A 12,361-nucleotide genomic window follows, 5' to 3' on the forward strand; every position below is an offset into this window, starting at 1 on the left:
ACACTCCTTTGCTAAACCTGTACATTAGCATACGTCTCCCCTCTAGTGGCCACATGATGCCATTGCATATATCAAGTGACACTGTCCTCCGCAAGACAATTTCAAATCTGTAAATCTAAATGAAATCAATAGATTTTTCAATTAGAAGTTGCTACAGTGTAGGCCTATCAAAAGTTACCAACAAGTCATCATGCAGAAAGAAATGTCAGAGGTCATATTCCAGTTATCATTTCTGTTTATTTGAGAAGCACAGATTCCCATTAGCATTGTACATCTGAAACCTACAGTGGTCTCCCAATACCCAGTCAGAGGGGTCAAGTGAACAAAGTTCTCTAGACTGGATTTGTCAAGGTTTTGCAGATTTAGGGAGTGTGAGTGGGACCAGTGGGGTTAAGGCTGGAAGCTGGTGTAGAGAGATGGTCAGGGTTTCTTTTCACCCGCATTGACGCAAAGACTGCCCTCTGCCGACTAGCAGGGAGTTGGGACTGGGGGTTAGTGGGGAGAGAGGGGCAAGAAAAGAGAGGCGGGAGGGAGAACATAGTCCTCAAAAAACAGCAAACATTCGCTCACACCAAAAAAACAAAAGCATTGATATCAAGCTGTCAAAACCATTGTACAAAGTGACACCAGAGCTTTGCAAAGTGACAATTTGCCTTCTCTTGCCCCCACACTGTTAAAAAAAGTCTCAATCATTAAAGGCCCAGTGCAGTCAAAAACATGATTTCCTGTGTTTTATATACATTTTTGCACAGAGGTTGGAATTATACTGTGCAATTGTGAGTTAAAGCCCTTTTAGTCTAAGAGCTGTTGGAAAATGCCACCTGAAATTTCAGCCTGTTTTGGTAGGATGGATTTTTGGCCTGCCTGGTGACATCAATAGTTAATAGAGCAATAAGAAAGAGTTAAACCTCTGCCAGCAACAGCTAGCTCTCAGTTTTCCCCTCCCCAACCAGACCCAGACAGTCCAAGCAAACATTCTTGTTTCAGAAAATGTTTGCCAAGATGCTATTTTTTCTTTTTGACCATTTTAATTGAACACAATCACAGTAAGGTACTTAATTGTTACCCAGAAATGATTTGATATTGAGATAAAAACAGCTGCATTGGACCTTTAAAAACTTTCACAGACTCCCTCTGTGAGCCAGCCAGTTAGTCCTCAGTGGCTGAGCCTCTGGTCAGTAAGGTTGGGGTCTGCTCCAGTACAGACAGCATGGCTAGGACGTAACTGTCAGTTGACCAATAGGCAGAAACGTTGAGCATCAGGCCTCATGCAAACAGAGCACTATACCATACCACCAACATGGGCCCACTCATCAGGTGTCCAGTTTTCACATGTATTAACAACCGAGTAGGGAGCTTGTCGACTGCTAAGAACAAGGTGATAGCGAGCAGAGAGAGCGCTGACAACACAGGAGAGGACCCCAACCCTGGTCTGTAGCGTGCCACCAGGTGCAGTGGGTCTAGAGGGAGTAAGAGGGGTGCTGGGACCCAGGAAGGGCCCCCTTTACCTCCCGTCCTCCCTCTTAGCGCGGGTCTGCACCAGCTCGCAGGGCTGCAGTACCCAGTTGTTGTCATGCAGCCCCACGCAGCAGCCTGGTGTGTCCTTGTCCGTGCGCCGGCAGCACATCCAATAGGAGCGTCCATAAGGCAGGTCGTGGTGGTAAGGTTTGGGGTGCCAGCGGCAGAGAGACACGTCGCCCCGTTCATACTGCCGCTTGCACTGCTTGCAGGGGTCGTCGCGGTACAGCGGGTCCTGGTTCCAGCGCGAGTCGGTGGCGGGCACACCGTACGTCTCAATCAGAACCTTGAAGTCATAACAGGTGCACTTGAGGGCGGCCAGCGAGCGGGTGGGCAGGTAGCTGAAGATGTTGACCATGATGTGGTCGGGCAGTAGCAGCATGTACTGACGAGGCTCCAGCAGCCGCTGGATCTGGAAGCGGATCTCCAGGAAGTCGTGAGAGACGTGGCGGTAGAGACGGCACAGGGAGGGGTCCGAGCAGTCCTCCACGCCAGCCAGGGGGGAGTCCGGCCGGTCAGCAGCATCCCCAGCAGGATTGTTGTTATTGGCGCAGTCCAAAGAACACATTCCACTGCTGCTGCCGGTGCCACTGTCCTCGTCAGACCCTCTCTGGGGCTGCAGGAAGAACAGCTGGCCTGGAGGGGGGTCCTCTGAGCCGTCGGCAGGGCTGACCCCACTGGGCATGGCGAAACACACAGTCTCCTCTTGCACATTCTCTGTGCTGTCCTTGCCATAGAACACACACTGGTCCACAGCACCCGTGACCACCACCTCCACGTGGAAGCCAGTCACCCTTTCCCGGGCCACAGGCTTCTTCTCCCCAGAGCCGAGCTCCTGGCTGGGGTCAGGGCTGCTGGAGGCTGGCCGGTCCGTATGGCCCTCCCCATGGGGGTCAGCTTTTGGAGAGCCGGCCAGCAGGAGGCTGGGGTCAAGTGACGAGGGGCTGACCAGCTGGTAGAGATCACAGGTGATCTTCTCGTTGGCCCGGGCCCCCGCCTGCCCCCCTCCTCCCCCACAGCTCATGAACATGCAGCGGGGCCGGCCTGCGGGCTCCGACTGCGAGCGAGGATCCAGGCTGGACACCCGGAAGGCTATCCTCACTTCGCCTCGGCCGTGGGTGGACCCGGCGCGGCCAGAGTCCCCGCTCCGCTCCCTCTCCCTGGGAGAGTCCAGGCCCGACGCGGGCCTCAATGTGTTCTCCAGGAGTTGATGTTGGGACTCAAAGTGGGCTACAACCTGAGCCACACGCCGCGACTCCTGCTGCTCCTCCTCCTCCTCCAGGGCACCATGCGAGGGGTGTGGGGGGTCAGGGCTCTCTGACAGGAACACCATGGGGCTGGGGTCGGAGACTGTGCCCCGCAGGAGTGTGTGCTCGGGGTCTTCTGGGGCAGTCTGTCCCTGGGCCACCATGCCCTGCAGGGCCACGGCTGTACGCTGCTCTACCAGGGCCACCATCTCCGCCACGGACAGCAGGTCAGTCTCACTCACGCCGGGGAGGTCCTCTAGGGTGGAGGGCTCTGGGGGCGGGGGGGCGGAAATAACGTGGGCCCGGGCAGGGGGGTCATAGGAGGAGCAGCGCCGCCTGCGCTTGGCCTTAGTGCAGTCCGTGGCCCAGTTCCCCTTTACCTTTAAGGCGCTGGGTCGAGGCAGGCCCACCCCACTGAACTGGTGGGCCACGAAGAAGGCAATCTTCTCCTTGGTGTTGCCCGGCTTGATGACGTACCAGGTGTCCAGCAGCACCCTCCCATCCTCCATCTGTGTGGCGCCGGGAGGGGTGGAGGGGGCCTGCGGTGCCGATGCCGGGTCGGCGTCTGGGGGAGTGTTCTCGGAGCCGGCATCCTCCTCCTCCTCCTGGCCATCCACGCCTCCCCTGGCCTCCAGCGACGTGTGCCCCGCAGTGTCAGCCTTGCAGAGGGAGGGGGCTGCCCCACTGCCCCCCGTACCCGTGCTTCGGGGCTTGTTCTGGGAGTAGGTGCCAAAGGGGCGTGGGCACCACAGTCGGATGTGGGAGAAGGTATCTCGGTCCATCACGGGCCGGAGGGAAGCATATCAGCGGCGTCTAGGCTGGGCATCTGCTGTGCACCACGCCACTCATTCTCTCTGTGCGAGCCAGTAGGCACCGTCACAGGAAGAGGGCATACAATCTGTAGGGAGAGGGAGAGGAGTATTACAACATTAACCATCATAGGTCATCTAGCCGGGGGAGATAAAACAGGAGTCATGTCATCAAGTTGTATTACATTACACATCTAAAAATCTCATTTGATGGCCAATTTCTTCCCATGCATTCTACATGTTGTATTAGTACTAAATACCGAAGTCACCTCGTCTAATTCTGTGACCTCTATGGAAGGGTGTGGAGACACTCACTGGATCAAATGTCACATCTTCTAGCCATTCATTACAGCAAGAGTACAGCAAGTCAGCTTCTAGCCTCTTGGTGGTTCAGAAACCAAGTCGCAGTGCACAAGGAAGTCAGGAGGACTCGTGCTTTCAGACAGCCTCAACAGCTAAACTCAATTAGTCAATTATCTCGCCTTGAAGGCTTTCAATCTAATTAAAGGCTTCCATTTCAGGGCCTTGTGTCTGGGGCAGATGAAGGGAGGAATAAAAGAGCTAATGGATTCCCATCCTGAAACTTCAAAAGAGGACCTGCCTAATAGGAGGTGAGGAAGAACAAGGAAAGCATATGCCTAGTCTATTTTTAGAAGGGGAGAGTAGTGGAATTGATATTGCCTGCCAGGCAGAGTCTAAAGGATCTTGGCTGCGGCCTGCAGGAAAACTGTTTACCCGGGGTGCCCGTGCCATTTCATGTTACCCTGCCAAAAATGTGACACTGGGTGCTTAAGAGGAACAAGTGGTGCAAAACTGTTTCAACGAGACCTTTAGACCTCTATGTTGACAAATGTGTCTGTTTTTCTTGTTATGAATATTGTATGCGTTTGATGTATTCATGCAGGGCTCATCTGTAAAAGAGACCCTAGTCTCAGTAGGACTTCCCTGTCCCAAAAAATAACAACAACACACACTGTATATAAAATGTATGAAACATCTTGTAACAAAAAAACTGAACAAGCCCCACTCCTTCCATCTCGTGATTCCAAACAAGTTGAGACAGACACCACCAGTGTTACACTATTGTTCGGCCCCTGAGGTGACTCTTACCAGCGAAGGCTAGATATAGACCTATCTATACTCGTCGCCAGTTGAAAGCATGAGAACGTGTACCTTCGGCTGAAGAGGAATGTCTACACGGAGTAGTCTGCTGCCCAGACTGTGTGTGTGTGTGTACACGCGTACTCCTGGGTTGGTTAAGGGCTTTATAAATCACACAGCTCCAGCTAAGAGCCTGCAGATTACACCCTGTATGAAGTACATCCCAGGGCCACCACCCCACTCCGTTTTTATCCCCCCACATAAAAATATTGGTTGGCTTAACAGGGACAGTGAGTGTCAGTCTGTTTGTCCATCTTTGAAACAAACACTGGCACTTCCTGAACCAGACAGTGAGTGATTCATTTGTCTCCAGTCAGATTCCCTCTCTATTGATCAGTATCTACTATTTAGAGCCACCAACGTTGCTTCAGAAGATGGAGAGATGGAGGAGGATGGCAGTCGCACTACCAGTCTCCCAGAAGCTGGAGTCAGTGGCTATAATCAATCCTGTAGTCATAGCCTATTTATTGACTGCGATCCCACAATATCCCCTGCAATTTATTTAGTAAGTAAGGCGGCTGATGAACAGATGGTAGTAAAATGCTACAATAGTAATAAACGGCATGCAGTATGCGGTTCTATTCTACACGTGTTTCCATACGAGCTGAAACAAAGCTGAACTCTGCAGGGAGACACCATCTAATACAAGCAGTATGTTTAAAGACATCTATACTGGCTTAATAACAGATAATGAGTAATAGCCTGAACGATGACAGAGTCCACAAAATGAGGACATGAGACTGGTACACCGTTTATCGTATCAAAGTGATATCCATGGACCAAAACACGGCCGATACTTTGCCGAAAATCTGTATTCCCCGACAGCTGATAAAAACTGCATTATCAATTGCACAGGTTTTCCCCTCTCATTTGAAACAATTCCTGCAAATTAAGGCTGGTTTTAAGCTTTTTTGTTGTTGTTGCCTAATCCTCCAAATCCTGTCCATGCCAAGCAGCAGTACAGAAATAGCTGAGTGCCGTGCCAGAGGCTCGTCTCTCACTGGCTCCCCAAGTTGTCTGACCGACCGCTGAACCACACACACACACACCAATGCAGAAGGATTCACTCCTCCATCATGTAGTCATCAAACAATCCAGAGGCTTTCTGCTGGAGCATATTCAGCAGGCTCCACATCATAACAGAATGCTCCAGATTTAACAGGGAATGTATAGAAACAAAACAACGGTTGTCAAATGCCACAGAATGCATTTCAATTCCACAACTTGCGTTTCTATCTGCGCCCACTAAAATACCACCGTTAGAATAGTCTCAGGCAGTGAAGAAATGTTTAGCACGACATCATTCCCATCACAGAGAAAATATAATATTGAGAAGAAACAGTTTAGGCATACTAAGCAGGGAAGGACCTTTCAGGGAAAAACACTTGTTAAACTAAAATCCTAATTCCAGGCTTTCCTCCGATAATTCAGACAGGCCCCTCGTTCGCCTCTAGTGATATCCTCCCTCTCAGTGGCTTTGAGAATGGTGGACTATGCAGAGAGGTGATAAATTACTCCAGCCACTGGCCCTCGCCTTGGCTGCGCCTGCAGGGACAATACAGCAGTAGCCCGTGCCAAGGTGAGGCTGATGATGCTCGACTACAAGAATAATGGACTCCACCCACCCCGATAAAATGAACCCAGAGTGCCTTTGTCGCGAGAGGGTCAGGCAGACAAGTTGGCTATAGAAGTGCTTGGTCTGTCAGCTGTGCTTCTCTGGCAGTGAACAGCACTGTGCTGAACTGCAACGGATATCGAGGCCCTCCTTTTAAACTAACGCTCTTCATCAGGTTGTTTCTTTCCACCATTTGGCTTCAATGAAAAGAGTTCATCATCAACCCCCTCACTCAAATAGTGTTGGTTGTAAAGGGGCCAGGACAGTGGTCGCCTTAATGGTGATTTGTAGTTTCTCTGTAAACATTGAAAACAAACCCTATCAATACAAAACTGTTCTGAGAGGATTTTAGGCTGAACAAAGCGTCAATGGATGATCCCTGGAATTTAACTATTGAATATAGACCTACATGTGAAGATGAATCATGAAGATGCCCAAAGCATGTTTCAATGCCCCATTGCTCCACTATTCCCATACTTCTGATTCTAGTACCAAAGATAAAAATGTATAGGTCTAGTTCTCAGTTGAACAACATGTGCTTTTCCGATTATTTCTTTCATCTTTGAGAAAATAAGAGCATTTCAATGTAAAACCGGACCCTTGAGCGCCTCCAAGTTCATAGGATGATGTTAAATATGGTGTCTAATGAAAGCTACAGCATCTATATTTAAGAAATCAAGGCATATATGTACAGTTTATTTTCTATCCTAAATATTAGGACTAAGCAAAGGCTTCGAACTCTATTCAAACAGATGGAAAAAGGGCCTTAGAAAACATTTACCAGAAAAAGTCTTAAGAGGTATCAGTAACACATCAAAACACAATCATGTTGATGTGAAGACCCCTGCCAGCTAACATCAACACACACACTGCCCTGTGCCTTAATTCTGTTATCAAAAACCCACATACCTAAGATATTTTCCCATTTCTCTCATGAGGAGGGAGGATAATGAAAGTTCACAAAAGTAACAAGTAAAGGTAGACCTACATATTAGCGATTTTACTAATATCTATTTGGTTATGAATTATTAAGTGATTAAAAACAATTATTTTACAAATTACTGCAATTGAATTGGCAACAATGGGAAATCATAGTCACAAACCACTGTTGGGTCACCTGCTACAGTCCTTCCTTCCACAACTCATAACGGTTCTCTCTCTCTTTCTACCATTTGGTGGTCAAAGCAAGTGTGACTACAGCCTGGACAAGCCCTCTCCATCCAGTTAATGTCACCTCTCCCGGCTACCTACTGACACCTACCCATGAGCCTCCGCTCTTTCCATTTACTGTAATCAGCTTCCTTACTCACTGAGCACCAACTGACATCCATGGACATTGAGAAGTATTTGGAATTTGGTCAGTACCCCCCCCCCGGCCTTGATTTCAACGTCCAAAGACACTGATTTTTGGTCCGGTCCAGACCGGCCTTGATTTGGCCCAAAACAGACATCCATGATTGGTTCAGATTTGGTAAAACATTTTTTAAATTAAAGTATAGTTCAGTAGAATAGAGTTCAGTACAGTACACAGTAAAGCACACAAGTTGAGTACACTCATTTACTGTACTCTACCGAACTACACTTGCGCTTTCCATGACAGACTGGACCTGGTGAAAGCTATGATCCCTTATTGATGTCACTTGTTAAATCCACTTCAATCAGTGTAGATGAAGGGGGAAAAGATGGTTAAAGAATGATTTTAAAGTCTTGAGACATGGTTTGTGTATGTTAGCCATTCAGAGGGTGAATGGGCAGGACAAAAATATGGAAGTAGGTGCCAGGCACACCGGTTGGTGTCAAGAATTGCAACGCTGCTCGGTTTTTCACGCTCAACAGTTTCTCGTGTGTATCAGAAATGGTCTACCACCCAAAGGACATCCAGCCAACTTGACACGACTGTGGGAAAGATTGGCATCAACATGGGCCAGCATCCCTTCGGAATGCTTTTGACAACCTGTAGAGCCCATGACCCGACAAACTGAAGCTGTTCTGAGGGAAAAAGGGGAAACAGATATTTATGACTGATTCGGATTTGGTCCGGTCCAAACAAATTTGGTCTTGGGTGCTTGAGGTGTCACTACGGACACCCTGGTTCAATTCCAGGCTGTATCACAACTGGCCATGATTGGGAGTCCCATAGGGTGGCGCACAATTTCCCCAGCGTCGTTCGGGTTTGGCCGGTGTAGGCCGTCATTGTAAATAAGAATTAGTTCTTAACTGACTTGTCTAGTTAAATAAAAGGTTACATATATATATATATATTTTTTTTTTTAAATAGCCAGTGTGTAGAATAATACCAAAATATGCAGAGGTCTATATTGCATATATCTACATTTGTGCGCCTATTTAAGATACAACACTAATATCCATAATTATGCATTTATTTCTGCATAGTACAGATCAGGGACCCATGATGAAATTCTGTCACCAGCAGTAAATCCACTTCACTTCAATTAACAAAATAGATGTTTTCAATGTCAAGGTGTCACATGTCATAGCTGACACCCCATTGTTTCGGCAGACAAATTTGAATCTTAATTCAGAGTTAACGTTAGATATTTACCAGTGTTTGGAAAACATGGTCACCTAGCCAATACTGAATTAAGAAGCTGAAAATCAAAAAAACGAAACAGAGAAACGTTACTGCACTGAGGAAGTACAGGTGACATGGACTCTAGCTATAAACAAAGCACCTTCAGAATTTAACGGAACATTTCCATTAGGTTGTAACTTACAGGTAGGTGGTCTACATGGGTAACCATTGAGTAGCCAATGACTAATTATTGACATCCACATGTGTTTATTGTCTAACAATGATCAGCCAAACAATGAGTTGAAATGACCAAAAATATGATACAAATGTAACAATAATTGCGCAATCTAGCTAACTTAGTTACATAGCTAGCTAGGAATAGGACGAAACAGAAACCCTGGCTGTGGTTTAACCAGATGGTTTAGTTATTCTTATAACATTAAGTCAACCCCCTAGGTCCGTACCGTGGTTAACTAGCTAACTAATGTGAGCTTACATTAGGTTAGTTATATGCTAATCAATTATGCTAACGAGCAGGCCGCAAAGAAGTAAACACTAACGTCAGCTGGCTAATGTTAGCTAGGTAGCTAACACAACTAGCTAACTAGGTACAGTAACGTTAGCTAACCAACTTCATTTCCTAACTGCTAGTTAGCTTAACGTTACCAATTTATCTAAGTTAATGTTAGCTGGCTAGCCAACTAGGCTAAATTAGTTAGAGCGTTATAGCCCAAGACGCCAACAACAATCTCGTTGTTACATGGTTACAAACACTCGCTTTGGCGCGGCTAACTGATAGGCACCACATCTGTCTTTGAAGTAAACATTAAAATTAGTTAGTCAACTACGTTAAGGGTTGTGTCGTGTAACATTGTGTGCTGGCTAGGCTGCCAAACAAAATTGCAATGGAACCCATATTGTGTGTTGCTGGCTAACGACATTGAAATGCAGCTAAGAATTGCTAACGTAAAGTGCAATTATTCATGTTATCTTCGTCTTTACCTGTAGATCCGCAAACTCTTGACCTGCAACAGTGCGGATGACAGCACTAGCAAGTCACCCCGTCTTAGGCCCGTTTTCCTCTCAACAACCGACCGAGGAACCCGATTGAGCAAGGATGGGGGTGCAGGTGACTCGGGTTATCTTTTAGCGTTACGTGTCCACGAAGCTAGCTATCTGCAGAATATAGTACTTACTTTCTAATATCAACCTAATGTTAACCTCGAAGCCTACTGTCCGTTTTTTGATTGTACACAACCTGTACTGATCCTGAGCCTGTTTCACACTCTTCCTCGTTCATCTGGCTACCTTTTCAGAGCTGACACAGGCTGGCCTTTACGGTACATTCTCTGACCAACCAAAATTATCGGAATCAGAACATCCGTGGAGAGGAAGGCCATCTTGTTGACAGGCAGCTGCACAAGGCCCACAGCCAATAGCAAGGCAGAGTCGATGGCGTGCCCATATATGGCATATATGGCCCCACTCACCCCCCTCTTTGCTCTCACCCCTCCCAATCTCTCTCTCTCTCTCTCTCTCTCTCTCAATTCAATTAAATTAAAAAGGGCTTTATTGGCATGGGAAACGTATAAGTACATTGCCAAAGCAAGTGAAATAGATAATAACACTCACAAGTTTCAAAGGAATAGACATTTCAAATGTCATATTATGGCAATGTACAGTGTTATAATGATGTGACAATAGTTAAAGTACAAAAGGGGAAAATAAATAAACATAAATATGGGTTGTATTTACAATGGTGTTTGTTCTTCACTGGTTGCCCTTTTCTCGTGGCAACCAGTCACAAATATTGCTGCTATGATGGCATACCGTGGTATTTCACCCAATAGATATGGGAGTTTATCAAAATTGGATTTGTTTTGGAATTCTTTGTGGGTCTGTCTAATCTGAGGGAAATATGTGTCTCTAATATGGTCATACATTTTGGCATGAGGTTAGGAAGTGCAGCTCAGTTTCCACCTCATTTTGTGTACAGCGTGCACATAGCCTCTCTCTCTCTCTCTGACACACACACACAATGCTGCCGTAGATCCAATTTACAGTCATCAGCATTCAATACAACATGCTAGCAAATTGCAATACAACAAATGCAAAAGCATCATAAGTTGTACATGCTATTCACTAAGCAAAACAAGTTGACATGACATCATGTAATGTCAACTAAAAAACTGTTTGCAATGAGAATGCAGAATAGCCTACTATAGAATGATATATGGCATTACAGTTTTATTACTATATATACACATGAAGGAAAAAGTAAGGAACCCTCAATGTGTCCCAGGTACATGTATATCATTATCCCAACATAATTATCTGACTGGTAAACAAATTAAACTTTTCTCCCACTGTATTTACAGTTTGAAGGAAACCATCAGCAATGCCACTTTGTTTTCCCCTGATCGAAACAATGTGTGAACTTTCTCTCAACAAAACGGTATACACTGACGGATGACATTTGTATTTATGGTTTTGCAATAAAGAGCTCAGGATGACGTACTATCAGTGTACAAAGAGTAGAAGATTGTTATAAGTCCTGTACATGTATTTGGAGATTTGATCATTGCTTGATATTTCACAACAAAATACTAATGCTTTTAAGTGATTTATAATAAATACTGTAAGAAACTAATATGCCAACATTTTATACAGCCTCTTCTTCAAATGCAAGATGGCCATGCATGAAAATGGTAGCACAGGTGGGTTTGTGTGTAGAAGGAGCTTAGAGCAGCTGATACAGCCCAGCAGAGGGCCAGACGGAACTGCTGAGTGTTGGGCTCCATGCATGAGCGCGCACTCACTTGTTTACACCAGCTTCAAACAGCTGAAAATACAATATTTTTGGTTATGGAATATATATTTCACAGATGGTACAATGATTCTATACACTATACTTGCTTATTTTGTCACAAACTGAAATTAAGCAAAATATTAGAATTTGATTAAACAGAAAATGGCGGAGTGATTTCAGTATAGTGCATCTTTAATACTTTTCAATTGTTTTCAAATGGCTTTATGGTCACCACCACACCACAGTGTACAGAGTTTGCATACATATTCCCCAAAAAACTATCAATGGTTCCATAACATTATTGCCATGTTTTTTTTCATTGCACAAACATGGCCCAATGTAGGCAACAGAGGATATTTTTTTTGCTAAATGCTATATCCGCCTCACTCTCAGAGAAGTAGTACTGCTAGATTTAGGGTTTTACAGTCAAATGGAACAAATAACTACATTTTTTACCTTTTAAGGATCCGCCCCCCCCCCCCCTTTAAAAAAAAATGTATCGCGTAAAATGACATACCCAAATCTAACTGACTGTAGCTCAGGCCCTGAAGCAAGGATATGCATATTCTTTGTGGAAATGTGAAAGGAATGTAGGATAATATAGCACAATAGATCTGGTAAAAGATAACACAAAGAAAGAAAAAAAAAAGCCTTTTTTTATTTTATTTT

General features: G+C 45.7%; 1 protein-coding gene across 1 annotated transcript; it reads right to left on the reverse strand.

The window, feature by feature from the left end:
• Positions 1-217: 217 nt before the first annotated feature.
• fbxo46 (F-box protein 46) lies at positions 218-10,328 on the reverse strand. The gene is made up of 2 exons (XM_020507824.2): positions 9,886-10,328; positions 218-3,663 (listed from the first exon to the last, which is right to left on the reverse strand). Exon 2 carries the CDS (start codon positions 3,545-3,547, stop codon positions 1,505-1,507), a length of 2,043 nt encoding a protein of 680 aa, XP_020363413.1. The 5' UTR covers positions 3,548-3,663; positions 9,886-10,328; the 3' UTR covers positions 218-1,504.
• Between the last annotated feature and the right edge of the window lie 2,033 nt (positions 10,329-12,361).

This window comes from Oncorhynchus kisutch, linkage group LG18 (genome assembly GCF_002021735.2).
Source record: "Oncorhynchus kisutch isolate 150728-3 linkage group LG18, Okis_V2, whole genome shotgun sequence".
Taxonomy (NCBI): Eukaryota; Metazoa; Chordata; class Actinopteri; order Salmoniformes; family Salmonidae; genus Oncorhynchus; species Oncorhynchus kisutch.